Here is a 20,505-nt window from a genome sequence, read left to right on the forward strand (position 1 = left end):
CAGAGATTCATGGCCCACAGTTCCTTTCAAGGTGCATGAATTCATGCACTGGGCACCTAGTATGCAGATAAAATTCCTCTCTTCTCCTCTCTGGCAATTGTCAGCAGATGTTTTCTTGAAAGTCTAACTTACCTGAACAGCCAAAGGGCACGCCTAATATTGTGGTTAGTCCTCAGATCGCGGGCGGCTGTCCGGGAGTTGATGGCAGCGTCTCCTGGGTGGGGTGCACCCCCTTGGGAGATCCCTAAGGTGACCTATCGAAATGCAGTCAGAAAGTTTAGAATTTTTGTTTATATCTTTAAAGTTCTAATTAGCCATGGGCTGGGAAATAGAGAAAAGGTGTTCAATGATGCTATTGTGCAAGTTGGTGAGACCTGGAGAAGGGGGTGACTGTTGGCCGGATGGCCCGGCAGGGTGGCCTCGGGTCAGCATCAGTCTGGCCTCTGAAGGTCTCACCCACTGGACCTTCACTGGAGGGAGGAGCTGCTGGTGCTGGAGGTGGGTCGGCATCCGCTCTCACCTGTGCACTGTCCTGCTCCTGGTGGCTTCTAGGTCAGGCCGCATGCTCCCGTTGTCCTGAGTCTGGACCGGTGGCCCTCAGAGACAGGTGACCCCGAGCACTTGGGGTGTAGGCTCACCCAGAATGCGGAGTGAGATGGCACTGTGGCTTGTCTTACTCGCGGGGGGAGGGGCAGCAAGCCTCTGAGGGGGCGCCTCTCAGCTCCAGGGGGAGAGCCTTGTCCTCCACCTTCGCTACCCAGAGGCCTGGCCCATAGCAGGGGCCTCACAGACGCCCGGGGAAGGGCTGCATGAGGACAGACGGCTGCTGTATGGGAGTGGGATACGGCCGGGTGACATCTGGACCAGCTCTGTACCCCGCGCCCCCCCTGTGCGGAGGAAGATCCTAGTGGAACTGGCCGATGCAGAAGCAGGGTGGCCTGGACCGCAGAGGGCGGGGCTGTAGGGGCGAGGAAGAGCTGACTGTGTCAGGACCTCTGGGCGCTCTGTCCTGGGCACAGGGCTCTGAGCAGAGGTTTGGCAAGGCCACCTCATGTCCGGGTTTGCCAGGACAGCCGGTGTGCACCTGAGGCCCTGGCACAATGGACTATGTACGTGCCTCCTTTCACTCTCAAAGCTGTCCCCACTTGCTGGCAAATTACCTGGACAGGCTGTGCACAGAGTGACACAGGCAGGGAGGAGAGAGCTGCTGGGGCTGAGCTGGTTCCACAGCCTCCACAAGGTTCTCCCCTGGGCTCTGTCCTGGTGTCCTCCAGTCTGCGGGCGTGTCTGGGAGTGTTGGGCGCTGTTCCTTCTTTGTAGAGTCCAAGTCAGCCTAGTTTGATGTTCTGCCCGGCCAACATGAAAATACTATTATTAAGTTAGAAGTGGCCATGGCCAGTGTTGCTCAGTGGTTAAAGCAATAGCCCACCCATCAAATACTCATGGGTTCAATTCCCGGGCAAGGGCGAGTACCTGGGTTTCAGATTCAATCCCCAGCCCCAGTTGGGACTCGTGCAGGCAGCAATCAATTGATGTGTCTCTTTCACATCGATGTATTTCTCTTTCTCTCCCTTTCTCTCTCTCTCTTTCTCCTTCTTTCTCTCCCTCCCTCCCTCTACTCTCTCTAAAAAGCAATGGAAAAAAATCCTCAGGTGAGGATTAAAAAAAAAATGTGGTCATCTGTTCCCTAACACATTCCTGTCCCAAACATGCTTTTTCTTCACCCTGCAGCCGCCCGGAAGCTCAGTGGGAAAGTCAGAATAGCCAATGTCAGGTATTCCGAATCCTTCCGCAACGCCAGCAGCAAGGAATCCCAGGACTTCCTAGAGCTATTCTTCAGGATGGTAAGTTGGTGAAACGGTCCTTACTTCTTACTTCGCGGATGTGAAGGAGGGAGGCGGGTGGAATCCTAGCTGCAGCCCAGCAGGATTTAGACCCTCTTTTCAGAAGGAACCTGGGACTTCTGGCTCCGGTGTGGGGCCTGGGTGTCCCTGGGTCTGCTATTAAATAGATGAATCAGTAGATGGGAGACACACCTTGTCCTTTGCTGCCTCCTTGCCTCACACTGTTTCCTGCTCAGTGCAACTTTATCCAGGTGGGACTCCTTGAAGCAGAAAGCCCCTCCCCTGCCTTAAAAAGAACACTTAAAAAAATAAAAGAGAGATCTATTTCATATACCAGAGGATGCAGGGTTTTAAAGTGCACAGTTCAGTAGTTTGGACTGTACTGTATTCATAAAATTGTGCAACCATCACCACCTTCTAATTCCAGAACATTTCATTACCCACCCCCCACCTCCAAACCCTACCCATTAATAATCACTTTCTACTCCCCCTTCTCTCTGCTCCTGGCAACCACTAATGTGCTTTCTGTCTCTCTGGACTTGCCTGTCCTGGGCATTTCATAGAAACAGAATCATACCATATCTGATCTTTTGTGTTTGGATTATTTCATTGAACATACTGTCTTCAAGGCTCACTCATGTTGTAGCATGTGCAGAACTTAATTCAGGAAACCATTTCCTCCGACTGGCTGAAGAATATTCCAGCATGTGGATGGGCCACATTTTGTTTATCCTTTCACTCATTGGTGGGCATTTAGGTTGTTTCCAATTTTTACCTTAAAAAGTTATTTTCCTGCTCTTTCTTGCCCTTCCTCTGCCATCTCGTCGGCATTCTTTGGGATGGTATGTTGTTACGACTTAGTCAGGGTAGCAATCTGAATGTTATTTTTGTTGGAGGTTAGACTTCCCTTTGATGAATAGAGAACACACTTGTCATGACCTAGTGACTTATTTGCACAGAAATCTCACGGATGCTAGCTTTTCCGTATCCTGGGCATTTGAGATACAGAATAGGCAGAGTTTTGCAGCGCCATCTAGTGGTGGAGTGTGAAGACAGGCCGGCGCCTTGGCAATGCAGGTGGCCTCACCTTTGATTCTGTTCAACCCTGTCAGCATCACTTAGTGATAAAAAGTCACACAGCCTCCGGAAACTGTCCAACTGAGGCTCCCCAGATCTGGGACTCCACATTATTTATCCTGGGGCCCCCAGCTCCTGGTCCAGTGCGTGGGTTCCAGAGCTGTTGACTCATTCATACATCCATCTGCTTTAGGTTACAGACAGCTACACTGAGATTGAGCAAACACCGAAATCAGTCCACATCAGAGTGCTCTGGGGGTCACGTGAGGGAGCTCCATTTCCACCCCGAGTTTCTTGATTAACATTTCCCCTTTAAACCATTTCCTCATTTGTCAATTTTTGGGGATAATTTTTGTTTGTTTTTTATTTAGAACTTCAGGATAGCAAATAAGGCTGCCACCTATCTCATGTGTAGGACTTTAAGATAAGTTTTGGGAAGTTGTGGGTTAATTCAGTACCTTGTTCTTTGTACCTGCCTAGCAAGGAGCCTGGAACTTGGTTTGAGATGGGTTTGAAAAGCAACTGAAGGTGGTCTTAGGAAGTCCCAGAAGAGCAAAAGAGACAGAGAGAGGGAGGGAGAGAGAGATGATTACAGACATATGATTGCTAGCTAGCTGGCTAGATGACAGATAGATGATAGATAATAGATACATAGAGGATAGGTAGGTAGATAGATAACAATTGACTGTTCAAATAATAATGTCAGCCATGTGACTGCAGGCAGCTCCTGGTCTCTGGGCCTCTGCAGCCTCTGATGGGTGACACTAGATTGCTGGGGTTGACTGTCCCCAGGCTGGGAAGTGAATCCTGGGCTCGAGCGCCTCCTACAGGGCAGAAGCGGTAAGGCTTTCTCTGTGACAGCAAAGTCTGGAGATGGCGCTTTCCATAGACGATTTCCATCCTGTGGGCTCCTGTCTTCCTGGGCATTTCGGCCATGATGGGCTGGACTGGAGTAATGCCATGTGTGGTGTACGGTGCTGTCCAAAGTGATAGAATAAGAAACGGCTTTCAGAGGCAGGAACCGCCTGCCCCAGCAGGGTCTCACGAGAAGCAGGTTTTGGAAAGGCGGGGAGGAGGATTAGAGGGGAAATGTGTCATATCAGGAGCAAAAGGATTATTCTAGAAAAAACAAAGTGAGTGACCACTCATCCAGGCCCCCGCCCCCATGGCTCTGAGCTGATGGTGGCAGATCCCAGGGGACTGTGAGTCCCCTGCCAAGTGAGAAGCCCCTAGGGTAGGGCTTTTGCCCCCCGCCCCAAACGGACAGCTGGTTAGGGGCAAACAGGGCTCTCAGTATCTCAGACCCGGCCTGCGGCTTTGCCCTGCTGCAGCCTGCAATCCCAAGAGGAGTCCTTTTCACCAGCTCTGTCTCTCTGCAGGTGCGCGAGTCCCTGTCACCCACCATGCGCCAGCACCTGGACGCGGGCGGGGTGCGGGTGGAAGTGACCCGCATCGCCAACGGCAGTGTCGTGGTGGAGTTCAGCCTGCTGATCGTCGCGGACTTGGAGGTCCAGGTGGTGTCTGCCGCGTTCCTCGCTGCCTTTCAGAACGCCTCTCTGTTGGAGGTGGTCGGAGGGGACGCCTTCATCGGGGGTACGTGTTGGTCTGGCCTGGTGGAGGCTCACCGGGTCTGGAACGCGAGGCAGCCAGCGCCCAGCTACTGCCTTTGTTTCTGAAAGGTGTCCCTCTGGGGCTTCCCGGCATTAGATGAAAATGGGAAGCAGGACCCTCCTCTCGCTTTTTGCTCCTATGTTGTTGTTTGTATTTATGACGTACGGGTTGAGAACAGCCTCTGGTGAACCGGGGATGCTGCTCCCTGGTCGCAGGCTGCGTCCTGCCCCCGCCCCTCCTCCACTGCTGTCATCATGGGTCCAGGGCAGACGCGTCCCTCTCTGCAGCCAGACTTCCTCCAGAGCATGGTTGCCAAGGAGATCCTAGTGGAAATAATTGAAAAGCAGGGAGAAAGGGCAACTGAGATGCTTCCCTCAGATGGTCTTAGTCAGCTCAGCTGTCACCATAAAACACGCAGATGGGTGGCTCACACAGCGGACATGGTCTCACAGTCCCGGTGGCCGGGAGTCCAGGCTCAGGTGCCAGCCAACCTGGTTTCTGAGGAGGGTCCGCTTCCTGGCGTGTGTCCTCCGAAGGAGAGCCCCTGGGTGACACCAGATCAGGACCGCACCACCATGACCTCCTTTAACCTGAATTACCCCCAAAGGCCCGTCTCCAAACACTGTCACAGCGGGGTTAGGGCTTCTGCAGGTGAACTTTCAGGGGCACAGGCCAGTCCACAGCACGTATCCCACGTGAAAATCGTGATAAAGGGCTTGCAGGTACCTGTATAACAAATCAAAGACAACATAGGTGACTATTTTTCTGAATTTTTGGAGTAAGAAGTGTTTTCCAAGGTTAAAAGCGGAAGGAAAACAAGCCCACGGAAGAAAAGACTGGAATATTTGATTCCATGAAAATGTAAATCTTTTATGTCAAGCAAACAAAACAAAGGCGCCCTTGTCACGCAAGCAACAAACCAAAGTATAATTTCAATAATGTGACGAGGAACGAAGCCCTAAATAGAGAGAGAGGTCACGTGCATCGGTCATATCCATTTTGTTCAGCAAACCTGCACGACTGTTAGTACGTAAAGTAACTGAGCGCAGGAACCAAAGGCAGGTGTCTTGTTTTCGGGGCCCCTCGCCTGAGACCAGGGGTTGGGTGGGGCCTGCTCACCTCCTGGCTGCTCTGATCTGACACTGCTTTGCCCAGTGTCTCTCCCCCTGCCCCTCACCTCCAGCCCCGGGACCAGGAATTCTTCCAGCACAGCCCCTGCAGCCCGCGGACACCTGCCCCCACCCCATCCCTGCCCCCAGAACGGATAAGTTGGATAATTTTTAACTTTCTCTGAGGTGCGCTTTCCACGCGGCTGCCTGTAAACAGCCGGCAGGGTACCCCTCTCCGCAGGCCTCGAGCCCACTGAGAAGGTCCGTTTTGTTCCCGAAATGTCGCACAGATTTCGATGAGTGTGAGAGCAGGGAGGACGACTGCGAGCCCGGCACAGCCTGTCGCAACACTCTCGGGTCTTTCACCTGCAGCTGTGTGGGAGCTGCCCCCGACTTCCCCGTAGAATATTCTGGAAGACCCTGTGAAGGTACCATCCTCCCGGTCCCTTTTCTGGAATGCTGTCGGTAATCTGTCCTGTGAAAAGAAGCAACGTACCTCTTTTCCAAATGAGGTCGGCCTATTTTATGTCCTGGGCAAGTTTCCTGGTGTGTGTGTGTGTGTGTGTGTGTGTGTGTGTGCGTGCACATGTACCCGTGTGAGTGTGTGTGCGCGCACATGTACCCACATGCATGTGTACATGTGTGTGATGCTGTCCCTTCACATCCTCTCATATGTCTCCAGCCTTTTTGGTGGTGCCTCCTATCCCCAAATGATTCTTCTGATGACTGAGATGAGAAAACACACTCAGAACCAAGGTGTGTTTTCTTGCAAAATGTACAGCCCATGAGACAAGCACCATGCACGAGACATTTCTACTCAGCCCCTGTCTCCACTCAGCACTTTCCCTGTCCAGTAGTGAATTCAGCACGGACTCTGAGCTGATGCCTGCCATACAGGGATCTGTGGTCAAGTGGAGGGAGACAGGCGTTTATATGAGTAAACACAGTGTCACAGGGAATCTGGAATGTTCCCTCCTGCTTGAGGTAGAAACAGGAGGCCCAGAGGAGACTAAGTTGTTTCAGCCCCATGTGTGTGGTCAGGGAGGGCTTCCTGGAAGAGGTACCTTAGCGCTGGTCTCAAAGGATGGCTAAGATAAGCACTGGGCAGAGGGGGCCATGGTGGGTGGGGGCAACAGTGAGAACAGAACTGTTCAAGGTGGGCATGGTCCAGGCATGCAGCTGGGCTAGCTTCAAAGTGGGTGCCTGCAGGAGATGGGTGGGAGGAGTGGGAGGCAGGCTGCTAAGAGCAGTGGGTGAGGCCAGTTGGGAAGGCTGCCAACGCCAGGAGCAGTGATTTGGTCTGCAGGCTGGAGGCAGGGAGAGCTAGGTGAGGCGGCAGAGTGATGGCTGAAACCCCCCACCCCCTACCTTGAGACAAAAAATGGCAGGTGCCGAAGTAGCAGGCAATGGGCCGGGCTGTAGAGGGGGGCCCAGGGACAAGCTGAGATGTGTCTGGGTCTGCTTCCTGCAGGCCAGGGAGGGAGCCCAGGGAGAACGGTGGGCGCCTTTAAGGAGCCTCTTCATTCTTCCAGAGGGTGAAACCGAGAGTGCTTTGGGGGAAGCAGGGAGCTGGAGCAGGAGTGAGGGACTCAAGGATCCGGAGAGTAAACATCACTAACTCATCTTAGAGACAGGACTCGGGGACTCCTGAGGGTAGACAGCTTGTCCCCAGTCCATAGGCTTGGCACCCGCCCAGCCTGGGCCTGGGACAGGCTGGGAGAAGCTGGGCGGACAGGACACCCCTGGATTCCCTGGCCCACAGGGCCCCTGGGTAGCCAAGCCGAGCCCAGCTACTTGGGTTGGCAGAAGCGTGTAACACATGTGTGTGTGTGGCCGTGGCTGGAATGTGCAGTTCCCAGGCGTGTGCTGTAGGGGCAGGGGATCCCTGTGGGCTCTCCACCCTCAGCGCCGGCCTCACAGTCCAGACTCACATCACAGTCCCCAAACGCAGACCCACCTGCTGCTGGTCTCCTCGTGTCTTGTAGGTGACTCTTCTGGTAACACAACCCAGGCCCCCGGGTCTTCCGTGGGCCCCGGCCCAGAGCAGCCCCCCACCCCCGCAGAAACCAGGGCGGCCTCCGTGCAAGGGGCCAGCCCGGCGCCCCAGGACCCACCCCCGCGGCTGAACCTGACGGGAGCGGTCAGGGTGCTCTGCGAGATCGAGAAGGTGGCCATTGCCGTCGAGAGGCGCTTCCTGCGGCAGGAGTCCATCCCCGAGTCCTCCCTGTACCTGGGGCACCCGTCCTGCAACGTGAGTGACAGCAACAGCACACACGTGTTCCTGGTGGCCGCGTGGAGCGAGTGCGGCACCCTCGTGCAAAGCGTAAGTCCTGGGCGGGGCCGTCCAAGCTGTCCGGACCTCAATACGGGGAGGGCCGGCACTGACCTGGGGACCAGAAATCCTCTGTACCCTGAGATCCTGAGTCTAAGTGCGGGCCCCAAAGGAGTCAGGATAGGGCCGAGTTCTCACTGCAGATTGGGCTGCACCTTAGAACCAGGAGGGACCTGAGAGCCCCACCCTGCCAGGATTCTGGTGCAAAGGGCCTGGGGCACATCTGAGAGTCAGGGTGCAAAACAACCTCTGGGGAGTCTGATGTGCAGGCAGAGCCAGTGGGGAGAGAAAGGGGGAGGGAAGCTGGAGCCTATGTGTGCACGTGAGCATCCATGAGTGAGAATATGTATGTGTGTATGTGTGTGTGTGTGAATGTATGTGTAACTATGGTTGTATGAGTGTGCGTGTGTGAATGTGTGTGTAGCTATATTGTATGAGTATGCATGTGTGAATGTGTGTGTAGCTATGGTTGTATGAGTGCGTGTGTGAATGTGTATGTAGCTATGGTTGTGTGAGTATGCGTGGGTGAATGTCGCTATGGTTGTGTGAGTGCGGGCATGTGTTGGAGGATTTGCCATGGGCAGAGCTGCCCAGCTCCTGCTGGCGATGCTCCCGCAGGCTGTTCCCAAGTGTGGGTCCGCTGCTGTGGTGGGTGAGGGGGCCCGGAGTCAAGGCTGCCACGTCGGCTCGCTCCCTTTGGCTTTCTGAGCTGGGCAAACACCTGGCTTAGCACTTACAGCCAGCCGGGTTCAGGCCTGGTCAGAGCAGAGGGAAATTCGTCTCCTATGAGTCATGCCAACCCTGGAATCCACACAAGTTCTCGATGTTCTTTGACGTTTGTCAAAAGCTAAGTTTACCTTGAAGACTTATTTGTACAAACTGATAGATTATACACAGCAGGTTCCACCTTCCTTTTTTTTTTTTATTAAGTAGTTTACATTTTATTCACCCCCAGGTTAAAAGAAAAAGGATCACAGCCCTAGCTGAGTTGGCTCAGTGGATAGAGTGTCGGCCAGCAGACTGAAAAGTCCCGGGTTCGATTCTGGTCAAGGGCACGTACTTTGGTTGCAGGCTCCTTCCCAACTCAGGCCCTGGTCAGGGCGTGTGCAGGAGGCAACCAATCGATGTGTTTCTCTCACATCGATATTTCTCTCTGCCTTTCCCTCTCTCTTCCACTCTCTCTAAAAATCAATAGGAAAATATCCTAGGGTGAGGATTAAAAAAGAAAAAAAAAAACAACAGGAAAAAGGTCACATTTCTCTGATTACTCTAAACAGGTCATGCAGATATGACTATGAAGAGACACAAATTCCTCCATGCCCCCAAAATTTTCACTGGAGAACAGAATCATCTTTGTAAATATATGTAAGATTCTTACAAAGATAGAAGGGGACTTCTCTGTTTTTCCTGAGACACTTTGCAAAATGCTGACCGAGTCCTCCCTGTACCTGCTGTCTCTCCTCCGGCCCATCAGAGACTTGGCCTCGGGACTGAGATAAAACTAAGAGGAACAGGAGTTTGTTTGGCTGAAAACCCACAGGGCCTGTGCGCATCTCGCAGACAATTCCTCCCAAATGCGGAGATACAAACACAGGCCTTTTTTAAAGAAGCCAACACAAAAGATCGGCATCAATTCAAAAGGGATGAAAGGCTTCCGCGAGGGACCCATCAGTTAAGAACTGTACACCTTTGGTCCTAGAAGCTAATGCACTGCTAGTCACTACTCAGGAAAATGAATTCTAAACATGAACCTGGTTTTCAGTCATTCAGATTTTGCTCCTTATATAAAATCCTAAAGCAAATCTAATAGCTTTCAAAGACATGCTAGTGGCTCTGATGTAATCGACTTTACCAAAGTCTGTCCAGGCCTGTTTAATTCACAACAAAAATCTATTCCTTCTATAATTTTGTGTCCAGTAGCAACGAAGGAGCTGCAGAAGGGAAAAGAGACTTCTCTTCAATGGCTCCCTCTTCAGAACCATTGAAAGCCGCCCCTTCCCCTCACACTCCGTAAGCCTTGCTCCCTCCAGCGTTCTGCTCTTAAACCCTCTCACGCTGGAGGCTGGCTGGCCACTGGACTCCTTGTCTCTCGGATTCATGGGTCCTGTGAGTCATGTGAGCCTGGGAATTTTTACTTTCAGCAAACACTGCACGGACAGCCTTATCAGGGTCAGATGTTTTGTCTTATAGTGCACAGTCGGCCTCCTCGCGCCTCCTCCGAGAAGTCCAGCAGCTTCTACTCTTCCTGGCTTGTTTCAACAACTGTAATTGGACCTCTTCACTGTCCCCAATTTTCAAACAACCCTGCCCCTCGTTTCCTCCTCAGTCAGTGGTTCTGACTGGCTGACTTCACACAAATTTTCCCTTGTCTAGTTCTAAACCGGTGAGGCCGACAAGCTACCCACAGGGCAGTGCCTCCTGCGAACTGTCACGAGCTGCTGGTCACCACGGCACATGACCAGCTGCCCTCGGAGGGCCCTGTGCTCTGTTCTGGTGACAACTTCGGGATTGTCAGTAAGGGGACATGGGAGACCCACCACTGTGACAGTCAGACTCCAGGCCACGAGCCAGCAAAGTGCTTCAAACAAATAGAACTTCAAGTATTTTGTCCAACAACAGGCTTCAGTGTAGTGATGACACCCACTCCCCCCTCCGCCCGCCCCCTTCAGGCCCTCCATCTGGTTTCCCTGTCTCGCTGCAGTCTCTTAGAAAAGCCCATTTCCAGGCCAGCTGTCCGCAATCTCCTCCTCTTTCTGCTCAACCTCCACATGCCAGCAGCCAGACTAAACCCAGCAGACAGGGGAACAGGCCTCTTTGTGCTTGAAACCACTTGCTCCACACCTTTGTTCAGAGCAGGGGTGGGGAACCTCCATATAAGGGCCGCGAAATCATTTGGTCTGGCCCTGCCAAGGCAGCTGGAGCGAGGTCATTAAGTGTTCGACCCAATAGAGCAGGCTAAGCTTTAGGGTGATCATTCTGTATGGCCCAGGAATGATGGGATAGATATCCAATGGCCCTTGGCAGAGAAAAGGTTCCCCATCCCTGGTCACTTCATTAACACTGACAGGCTTAACATTGTTCCCCGGAGACTCAAGTACACAATTTAGCCGTGCTGTCACGTGCACACCTTCGTTCTCATCAGGGTCATGTTCTTTCCTTCTGTTTCTCTTCTGGATCTTGGCTCGGTGTTGTTTCCCAGACTTGAGAACTTAGAAGGAGTGCTGGCTGGCTCGGCCTCAGGCCTTTACCAGGTTAACTAGATTCCTCCGGTGAGGGCCCCGTGCTCTCATTTTCAGAAATGTTCATGGGATAATCTGGTGAGTGTGGGGGTCAGATATGTTATTGTGGGTACCCCCTGATCTAGACCACCTCTATCCTCCTCCAGTGAGGAAGCTGGCACTGGACATAGGCATCAGCCAGCCCCTGGACTTCACCCTCTCTATGACAGTTTATGTTAGAAAAAATCATTTGGGGTTTTTTGTGTGCAATATTTTATTGATTTTTTACAGAGAGGAAGGGAGAGGGATAGAGAGTTAAAAACATTGACGAGAGAGAAACATTGATCAGCTGCCTCCTGCATACCTCCCACTGGGGATGTGCCCACAACCAAGGTACATGCCCTTGACTGGAATTGAACCTGGGACCTTTCAGTCCGCAGGCCGATGCTCTATCCACTGAGCCAAACTGGTTAGGGCACATTTGGGTTTTTATATTTTGGGGGGGAAAGCTTTTAAGAAGACCCCTCCCCAGCACTCCTACTGGGGTCCTGCTGGGGCCCAGGAGCTCGCTCATGCCCCACTTGGTTTGTGCTCAGAACATGACGAACACAGTGGTGAGGACCACGCTGAGGAACGACCTGTCCCCCGAGGGCATCATCCACCACCTGAAGATCCTGAGCCCCATCCGCTGTGCCTTCCGCAACGATCTCCTGACGTCATCGGGCTACACCCCGGAGTGGGGGTGAGTGGAGAGGCCTCCCACCTCTCCCCAGTGCGCGTTCCTCTCTAGCACCACAGTGAGGATTTTCTTAGGGTTCCAATCACTTGAGGGCCATCTGAGAGACTGAATACACAACAGATGGTGCCGGGACTTGGCTAATAATGGCCAGCTTTCTTCAACCTTGTTCCCGCTTTCAACTCAGGACCGACCCAAGGAAGCCATATATGTTTCTCTAATCAACCACATAGGACATCCCACTTATAGCGAGCCTGCCCACGGCTTCCCCCCTCTACTCTGCCTGTCTTTGAGTCTCCATCAGTCAGGCGATGGGACTGAGCCCCCACTGCTGCCAGTTCAGAATAAATAGCCTTTCTTGCTTGTCCTCATTTGGGTTTTATTTCCACGCTTCTTTGAGGTTGCTTTCTGGGGAGGAGTGGGGATGAGAGGGATCCCAGGAGGGAACCTCCAGCAAGTTGCTCCCTCCGCAGGGTTTACACCATCATTGAGGACCTCCATGGCGCTGGAAATTTTGTCACAGAAATGCAGTTGTTTATTGGGGACTCTCCTATACCTCGGAATTATAGCGTGTCTGCCAGCGACGACATCAAGATCGAAGTGGGGCTCTATAAACAGAAAAGCAACCTCAAGGTGGTCCTGACCGAGTGCTGGGCAACGCCGTCCAGCAACGCCAGGGACCCGGTCATGTTTGGCTTCATCAACAACAGGTAGGGGTTCGGGGGGGCCTTGGGCATCGCTGCCCCCCTTGCTGGTGGCTTCCTTTGGGCCCTCTGAATTTCCAGACTTGTACGTGCATGGACCTGGGTTTTAGGTAACACCCCACAGGAGACCCTTTCCCCTCAGGAGCTGGAGATCTAGCCATCCCTGCCTTCCAGGGAGCCTGGTGGGGATGCTCCATGTGCAGCCAGATGTATTGTAACTCTTTCGTTTTGGAACAGGGATAGGAAGACCAGTTTATAATTAAACTTTTCTCTCACCTTTTCTCTCCTCCCAGCTGCCCCATCCCCAACACGCATACCAACGTGATTGAGAATGGGGACTCCAACAAGGCCCAGTTTAAGCTGAAAATTTTTTCCTTCATCAACAACTCCATAGTCTACCTGCACTGCAAACTCCGCATCTGCATGGAGACCCCCGGAGCCACGTGCAAAATCGTAGGTGTTGCGTGTTCTAAGTTTCTGTCTGGGTCCTCGCTCCCTCTTGTTATGAGGAGGGTTGCTGTGTTATCCAGGGCATGGTTGGCTCTGAGAAGAGGTGCTGGGCCCTGCAGATGTGGCCCCTAAAAGGCAGGAAATGGCATTTCAACAGTGGGCACCACTGGGGGAGGACCGACTTAGCTGGGTGTCACCTTAGTCCTTCTTGAGGCCATACCATCTGCTGGCCGTCACGTCAGAGCTTCCTTGTCATGAGGCTGTTGCACTTCTCAAGGCGATTTAATGCATATCTAGGTGCAAAAGTGTTATTTTAATTTCACGTTATTTTTAGCTACTTTGATGGAACACTGCTGATTCGGAGCCACTGTGACATTCAATCAGGGGTTTCTCCTTCCCTATGTGCAGCATTCATGCTGGGATTAGGAATAATTTTACATTCTCATTTTCTTTGACCTTTGAATTCAAAATGTGCTTTGAGTCCTGAGATTTGCAAGCTCTCCTTCATACCAGTGACACGTATGCGAAGTGACTGTTGTGTGTTGTCTGGGGCCAAGGACAGTGTAGGGGGTTCTGTTGGCTGCTGATCGGACCACTGCGTGTCTCTCTGCATGTCTATGCTTGTCCCTCTGGTTTTCCTGCACAGTCCACCTCCGAGCGTCAGTAGGTCATGGATGAGCGAAATCCAGTCATGGTCGGTTTTGTTGATGTCACTTTTATCAAGCAGTAGATCTGCTGGAGCACGGGAGGAAAGGGACACAGGCTCCCGATGACGGCCAGCTAAGGGCGCGGAGGAGTCTGCACCTGGTTGCACTGGCCCCACAGAGATGCTGAGAGTATTAATAGCCACAGTGGTACTTGGCCTCTGCAGGGAGCTGCCAGTCCCCAGATTCTTTACAACAGAGCTCCACACATTCCTTCCCAAGTTCCTTGAGGATGGCCATTGTATTGGTTTCCTGTGGCTGCTGTACAGAGTACCCCGGAAGGATTGGCTTAAGCAAGAGAAATTTGTTGTCTTCCAATCCAGGGGGCTGGAAGTCCAAGACCAGTGTGTGGACAGGGCTGGTTCCTTCTGAGGCTGAAAAGGAGGATCTGTTCGGTCAATCTCTGAGGCTTGTAGAAGCCCATCTTCTCCCTCTATGTGTGTCTGTGTCTGTGTTCAAATTTCCACTTTGGGTAAGGACACAGTCATATTGGATCAGGACCCACGCTAGTGAGCTCGTCTTAACTTGAACATCTGCAAAGACCCTGCCTCCAAATAAGGTCACATCACAAATACTGGGAGTTAGGGCTTCAACATCCTTTCTGGACATATGAGCCCACAGTGGGTTTAGGCAAAGGCATTAAAAGGAACACATGGTTGCAGTAGGCTGTAGAGATGCGAAGGTGACTCTGAGAGCTTTGTTGAGAAAGATCCCCGAACCATGGGATAAACGGACCAGCACTGGTAGCTAGGGATAGCTCAAGGGGCTGCTGCCTCTCATTGCTCTTGTGCACCTCCTTGTGGCCAGCACTTCCTCCCTTTCACTGGGCAGAGCATGTGGTCCAGGTGGTCCTGGTGGTTCAGATGGTCCAGGTGGTCCTGGTGCTCCAGGTTGTCCTGGTGGTTCAGATGGTCCAGGTGGTCCTGGTGCTCCAGGTTGTCCTGGTGGTCCAGGTGGTCCTGCTGGTCCAGGTGGTCCTGGTGGTCCAGGTTGTCCTGGTGGTCCTGGCGGTCCAGGTGGTCCTGGCGGTCCAGGTGGTCCAGGTTGTCCTGGTGGTCCTGCTGGTCCAGGTTGTCCTGGTGGTCCTGCTGGTCCAGGTGGTCCTGGCAGTCCAGGTGGTCCAGGTTGTCCTGGTGGTCCTGGTGGTCCAGGTTGTCCTGGTGGTCCTGGCGGTCCAGGTGGTCCTGGCGGTCCAGGTGGTCCAGGTTGTCCTGGTGGTCCTGGTGGTCCAGGTTGTCCTGGTGGTCCTGGCGGTCCAGGTGGTCCTGGCGGTCCAGGTGGTCCAGGTTGTCCTGGTGGTCCTGGTGGTCCAGGTTGTCCTGGTGGTCCAGGTGCTCCAGGTTGTCCTGGTGGTCCTGGTGGTCCAGGTTGTCCTGGGTCCCGGTGGTCCAAGTGGTCCTGGTGATCCAGGTGGTCCTGGTGGTCTAGGTGCTTCAGGAGGTCCTGATGGTCCAGGTGGTCCTGGGGGTCCAGGTTCAGGTGGTCCTGGTGGTCCAGGTTGTCCTGGTGGCCCAGGTGGTCCAGGTGGTCCCGGTGGTCCTGATGGTCCAGGCGGTCCTGATGGTCCAGGCGGTCCTGATGGTCCAGGCGGTCCTGATGGTCCAGGCGGTCCTGATGGTCCAGGCGGTCCTGATGGTCCAGGCGGTCCTGATGGTCCAGGCGGTCCTGATGGTCCAGGCGGTCCTGATGGTCCAGGCGGTCCTGATGGTCCAGGCGGTCCTGATGGTCCAGGCGGTCCTGATGGTCCAGGCGGTCCTGATGGTCCAGGCGGTCCTGATGGTCCAGGCGGTCCTGATGGTCCAGGCGGTCCTGATGGTCCAGGCGGTCCTGATGGTCCAGGCGGTCCTGATGGTCCAGGCGGTCCTGATGGTCCAGGCGGTCCTGATGGTCCAGGCGGTCCTGATGGTCCAGGCGGTCCTGATGGTCCAGGCGGTCCTGATGGTCCAGGCGGTCCTGATGGTCCAGGCGGTCCTGATGGTCCAGGCGGTCCTGATGGTCCAGGCGGTCCTGATGGTCCAGGCGGTCCTGATGGTCCAGGCGGTCCTGATGGTCCAGGCGGTCCTGATGGTCCAGGCGGTCCTGATGGTCCAGGCGGTCCTGATGGTCCAGGCGGTCCTGATGGTCCAGGCGGTCCTGATGGTCCAGGCGGTCCTGATGGTCCAGGCGGTCCTGATGGTCCAGGCGGTCCTGATGGTCCAGGCGGTCCTGATGGTCCAGGCGGTCCTGATGGTCCAGGCGGTCCTGATGGTCCAGGCGGTCCTGATGGTCCAGGCGGTCCTGATGGTCCAGGCGGTCCTGATGGTCCAGGCGGTCCTGATGGTCCAGGCGGTCCTGATGGTCCAGGCGGTCCTGATGGTCCAGGCGGTCCTGATGGTCCAGGCGGTCCTGATGGTCCAGGCGGTCCTGATGGTCCAGGCGGTCCTGATGGTCCAGGCGGTCCTGATGGTCCAGGCGGTCCTGATGGTCCAGGCGGTCCTGATGGTCCAGGCGGTCCTGATGGTCCAGGCGGTCCTGATGGTCCAGGCGGTCCTGATGGTCCAGGCGGTCCTGATGGTCCAGGCGGTCCTGATGGTCCAGGCGGTCCTGATGGTCCAGGCGGTCCTGATGGTCCAGGCGGTCCTGATGGTCCAGGCGGTCCTGATGGTCCAGGCGGTCCTGATGGTCCAGGCGGTCCTGATGGTCCAGGCGGTCCTGATGGTCCAGGCGGTCCTGATGGTCCAGGCGGTCCTGATGGTCCAGGCGGTCCTGATGGTCCAGGCGGTCCAGGTGGTCCTGGTGGTCCAGGTGGTCCTGTTTGTCCCAGTGATCCAGGTGGTCCAGGTGACCCAGGTGGCCCTTGTGATTCAGGTGGTCCTGGTGGTCCTGGTGGTCCAGGTGGCCCAGATGGTCCAGGTGGTCCAGGCGGCCCAGGCAGACCCGGCGGTCCAGGTGGTCCAGTCCTTTGCAGCCCTCCTTCTCCCTGGCTGAGCTTATCCATTGCGATTTCATGTCTCCAGCAGGGAAAACATGTACGAATCAGGGTACCATTCCAGAGACTGGGTACATTTCTCATAACTGTTGTTGCACTAATTGAATTTCTCTCCTTTAAAAAAAACAAAAACAACAGAATTGCAATGACTTTCGGTCGCTGAGAAGTGGTGAACCATCGGAAACACACCAGATGTCCTGGGGACCCCTCATTCGGTCTGACGGTGAGTTGTGGCCTTGGTTTAGAAAACTAAAGAAAAGACACCACCAATTCCATTTCATTAGCATGTAAACCAAAAAGCAATTCCTTGGAACACAGAGCTCATAAGATTTTCCCTAAAGACTCATAATTAGTAACAATGCCAGCTAATGCTCACGGAGAGTCCTGACCTCCCAGCACTGCGCTCCGTTCTGTACGCACAGAATGTAATTTGCTCTTCGCAGCAGCCCTGCAAGGTCAGAGCTATTACCATGCCCATGTTGCAGATGAAAAGACTGAGGCTTCAGCAAGTGTGCACGTGTTTAATTAATGCATGTTTGGGTAAGGGGCAGGCAGTTAAGTTTCCTGACACTGGATAATTGCATGCAGTGGGTTGTTATCAGGAAGGAACTCAGTCTATAGGCAGGACAAATTCTGTGCATTTGCATGTATGTGCACACACACACACGTGTGTGTGTGTGTGTGTGTGTGTGTGTGTGATGTGAGGATGTGCAAACGCATGTGAATGGGGAAGCTGTTTTATTTTAGGCTTTGCTAAATCAGAAGATGCAAAACAAAAAAATGGCACTGTTGTTCTCTCTCGCATAAAACTTCCATCAGCCAACGTGAAACTCACCATTAGTTTTCTAGGAAAACGTTTTCTTTCGTTTGTGATCTAGCCTATTTTTATGTTTATTTATTTATTTTTTGTTAATCCTCACCTGAGGATTTTTTTCTATTGCTTTTTCAGAGAAAGTGGAGGGAGGGAGGGGGAGAGAGAGACAGAGCGAGAGAGAGAGAGAGAGAGAGAGAGAGAGAGACAGAGAAAAACCTAGATGTGAGAGAGACACATCGACTGGTTGCCTCCCACATGCACCCTGGCCTGGGACAGGGAGCAAACTGGCAACCCAGGTACATGCCCTTGACTGGAAGTTGAACCCATAACCCTTTGGTGCATGGACTGACATTCCTACCACTGAGCCACACCAGCCAGGGCTATCCTATTTTTAAAAAAATGGTTTGGAGAAATTGTGTGCTTTGGGTATTAAGACAAAAACTGCTAGCTGTTCCCCAATATCTGTTCTCCTCTCCTTCCATAATAATAAAACTCCAACTTTTTAGCTGGGAATAAAAACTATATATTTTAAAATATATAACCGACCTGGCAGCCAGGTGTGGCCATATGAGTAAGTGCTGGCCAATGAGATGCAGATGGGAAGGCCCAGTGATGACCCCCTAAGGGTTGCCTCCTCAGAACATCCCGTGCCCCTGCTTCATCCCCTCTTCCTCCTCACCTCTCCACCCTGCTGCCTGCCATGCAGATGAGACGGCTGCCGCTGGTCCCCATCCTGGACCATGAGGACCACGGGGACAGGAGCTGGATGAGCCGGGCTCCCGAGGACACTGCGGCGCAAAGCTGCTGGGCCCGGCCTGGGCTCTGACTTAACCAGTTTCATGCACGAAAGAAATAAACTTCCATATTCTTTGTCACTGCTATTTTAGGTCTTCCTCTTTTTTGCAGCTACACTTAATCCTACTTGATTTTCCTTTTTTTGTTGTTTTTCTTCCTCATTTGATGGCCCTCCTTCCTCTTGATATTTTCCGGGACAAGAATGTCCGTGTTTTGGATGCAGGGTCTGAGCTGGGAAGTGCGTGCTGATCTGACCTGGACAGGGAGGGCTCCTTGCCCGGGCATTCTCAGCTGCTGGTTCTCATGCCAAGCATTTGGGCAGTGCGCACTTCCACAGGTCCCGGCCACGCCCGGCCTCGGGGGCTCTGGAGCTGGGCGCTGGCACTGGCCCTCGGGTGACTTTGGCTTGGGTCCTAGGACAACATGCTCTTCCTCCCCTCCTCATTGTCTTAAATTGCTGAGCAGAGCTGGGGGCCTCGTGTGAAATGTGAATTGCATTGCCATGTCTGTGCATGCTTCCTGTTTATTCGTAGATATTACAGAGGATTTAAAACCAGAATGGAAAAAGTTATGGGCTTGGCATTAGGAGACCTGAGTTTGATTTTAGGCTGTCATACTTATGAGCTGTGTGGTCTTGGGAAAATTAGTGAACCTTCTAGATTCTATCCATCTGCTCATCCACCCTTTTATTCACCCACTTATCCATCCATCCATCCATTCATTCATCCATCTACTATCCTTCCATTCATCCACCCACCTACTCATCCATTCATCCTCTATCCATCCATCCATCCATCCATTCATCCATCCATCTACCCACCCACTTACTATTTCATCTATCGACTGTATGTCAGGCACTGATTTTTCTCTAGAACATGGATGTGTACCTCATTTTTATCCATTCATCCTTCGGTGGACACTTGGGTTGTTTCCACCTTTGGCTGTTCGCTGAGCCATCCACCTCTTCCTGGAGGGCCTGTTGCTCCCACAGGGCCTCCTCCTCTGGGCCAGCGCTTATCCAGAACCCGGAGCAGGCTGAGCTGTGCTGGCTGCTCTGCTCCCCCGGCCCTCAGACACCTTCCTCGTCAGCTTTGGGGACCACAGGCACATGGCGCACACCTCACTGCTACAGGGCTTCGGATGACTCACATGCAGACGATCATGCTACAGAGTAGCCGACAAAGGGGGGAGCTCGCTCTACCCAGGCTCCTCCCTGAGCCTCTCTACTCTCACCACAACATCTCAGTGCTGGGACCAGAGGGAGACCCGCCAGGGACGTGCTTTCCTCCTGCTTGGGGCCGACCTCCCACCTGTGCTGTCTCATCCCCTGCAGGCGAGTCTCCAGAGGTGAAGCCGGGCCTGGGACCCGGCTACATCGTCCTCATCGTGGTGGCTGTCTTTGCCGCGGTGACAGGGGCAGCTGCCCTTCTCATTGTGCGCTACCAGAGAGTGACCGGGAAGTACAACTTCAAAACCCAGCCGGACAACTTCAGCTACCAGGTGTTCCAGGACTAGGAGTCCTGGCTGCGCTGAAGGTGGGTGAGCAGCGAGGTAGCACACTCGGCTGGTGCACGTGACCTGCTTTTGCCACCGATAGAGGCCGTGCAGTGTGTCTCGGGGACTTTGGCAAAAGGTGGATTTGTGGGTGTCAGCATGTTGTGCCTGTGATATATAATAAGACATATGTACCTGGTCTTCAATCCCTGTTCCTGGTTTTAGAGTTCCTGAAACCCTTGGCTTTCCTAAGTGATGGAGGCAGGAAAGGTGTCTTCTATGTTGTGAGATGACTTTTGGAAAGCACCCAAGGGTGGGGCTGGGTGCCAGGAGAACCAACCATGTGACTGGAGAGTTGGAAATTTTGGTCCCACAGCCTGATCTCGGGGGAGGTGAGGTGGGGTTGGAAGTTGAATCTATCACCAATGGCCAATGATTTACTCAAACAAGCCCATGTGATGAAGCATTCATAAAAAACACAAAAACTATAGGGTTCAGGAGCAATTATCTAAGACATCCCCAATTCTCAAGGTGGGGTACCAGGCATCCAACAGTGGACTGAGCGGCTGTTGGGGCGAGGAGGAAAGAGATTTCTTGGGATCCCTGAAGCCTCCTGCTAATTGGGGTCCTCTGCCCCCCCCCCCCCCCC

General features: G+C 53.4%; 1 protein-coding gene across 1 annotated transcript in view; it reads left to right on the forward strand.

Annotated features, from left to right (window-relative positions):
- Positions 1-20,505, forward strand: part of UMODL1 (uromodulin like 1) — a 54,411-nt gene that overhangs the window by 31,245 nt on the left and 2,661 nt on the right. Inside the window, exons 13-21 of the mRNA XM_006754362.2 lie at positions 1,732-1,844; positions 4,301-4,514; positions 5,932-6,069; positions 7,627-7,964; positions 11,788-11,933; positions 12,401-12,637; positions 12,925-13,084; positions 16,892-16,976; positions 19,696-19,897. Of these exons, the coding sequence (XP_006754425.1) occupies positions 1,732-1,844; positions 4,301-4,514; positions 5,932-6,069; positions 7,627-7,964; positions 11,788-11,933; positions 12,401-12,637; positions 12,925-13,084; positions 16,892-16,976; positions 19,696-19,877 (1,613 nt within the window). The 3' untranslated portion in view covers positions 19,878-19,897. The remainder of the gene's footprint in view (positions 1-1,731; positions 1,845-4,300; positions 4,515-5,931; positions 6,070-7,626; positions 7,965-11,787; positions 11,934-12,400; positions 12,638-12,924; positions 13,085-16,891; positions 16,977-19,695; positions 19,898-20,505) is intronic.

The sequence above is a fragment of the Myotis davidii genome, unplaced genomic scaffold, assembly GCF_000327345.1.
Source record: "Myotis davidii unplaced genomic scaffold, ASM32734v1 scaffold512, whole genome shotgun sequence".
Taxonomy (NCBI): Eukaryota; Metazoa; Chordata; class Mammalia; order Chiroptera; family Vespertilionidae; genus Myotis; species Myotis davidii.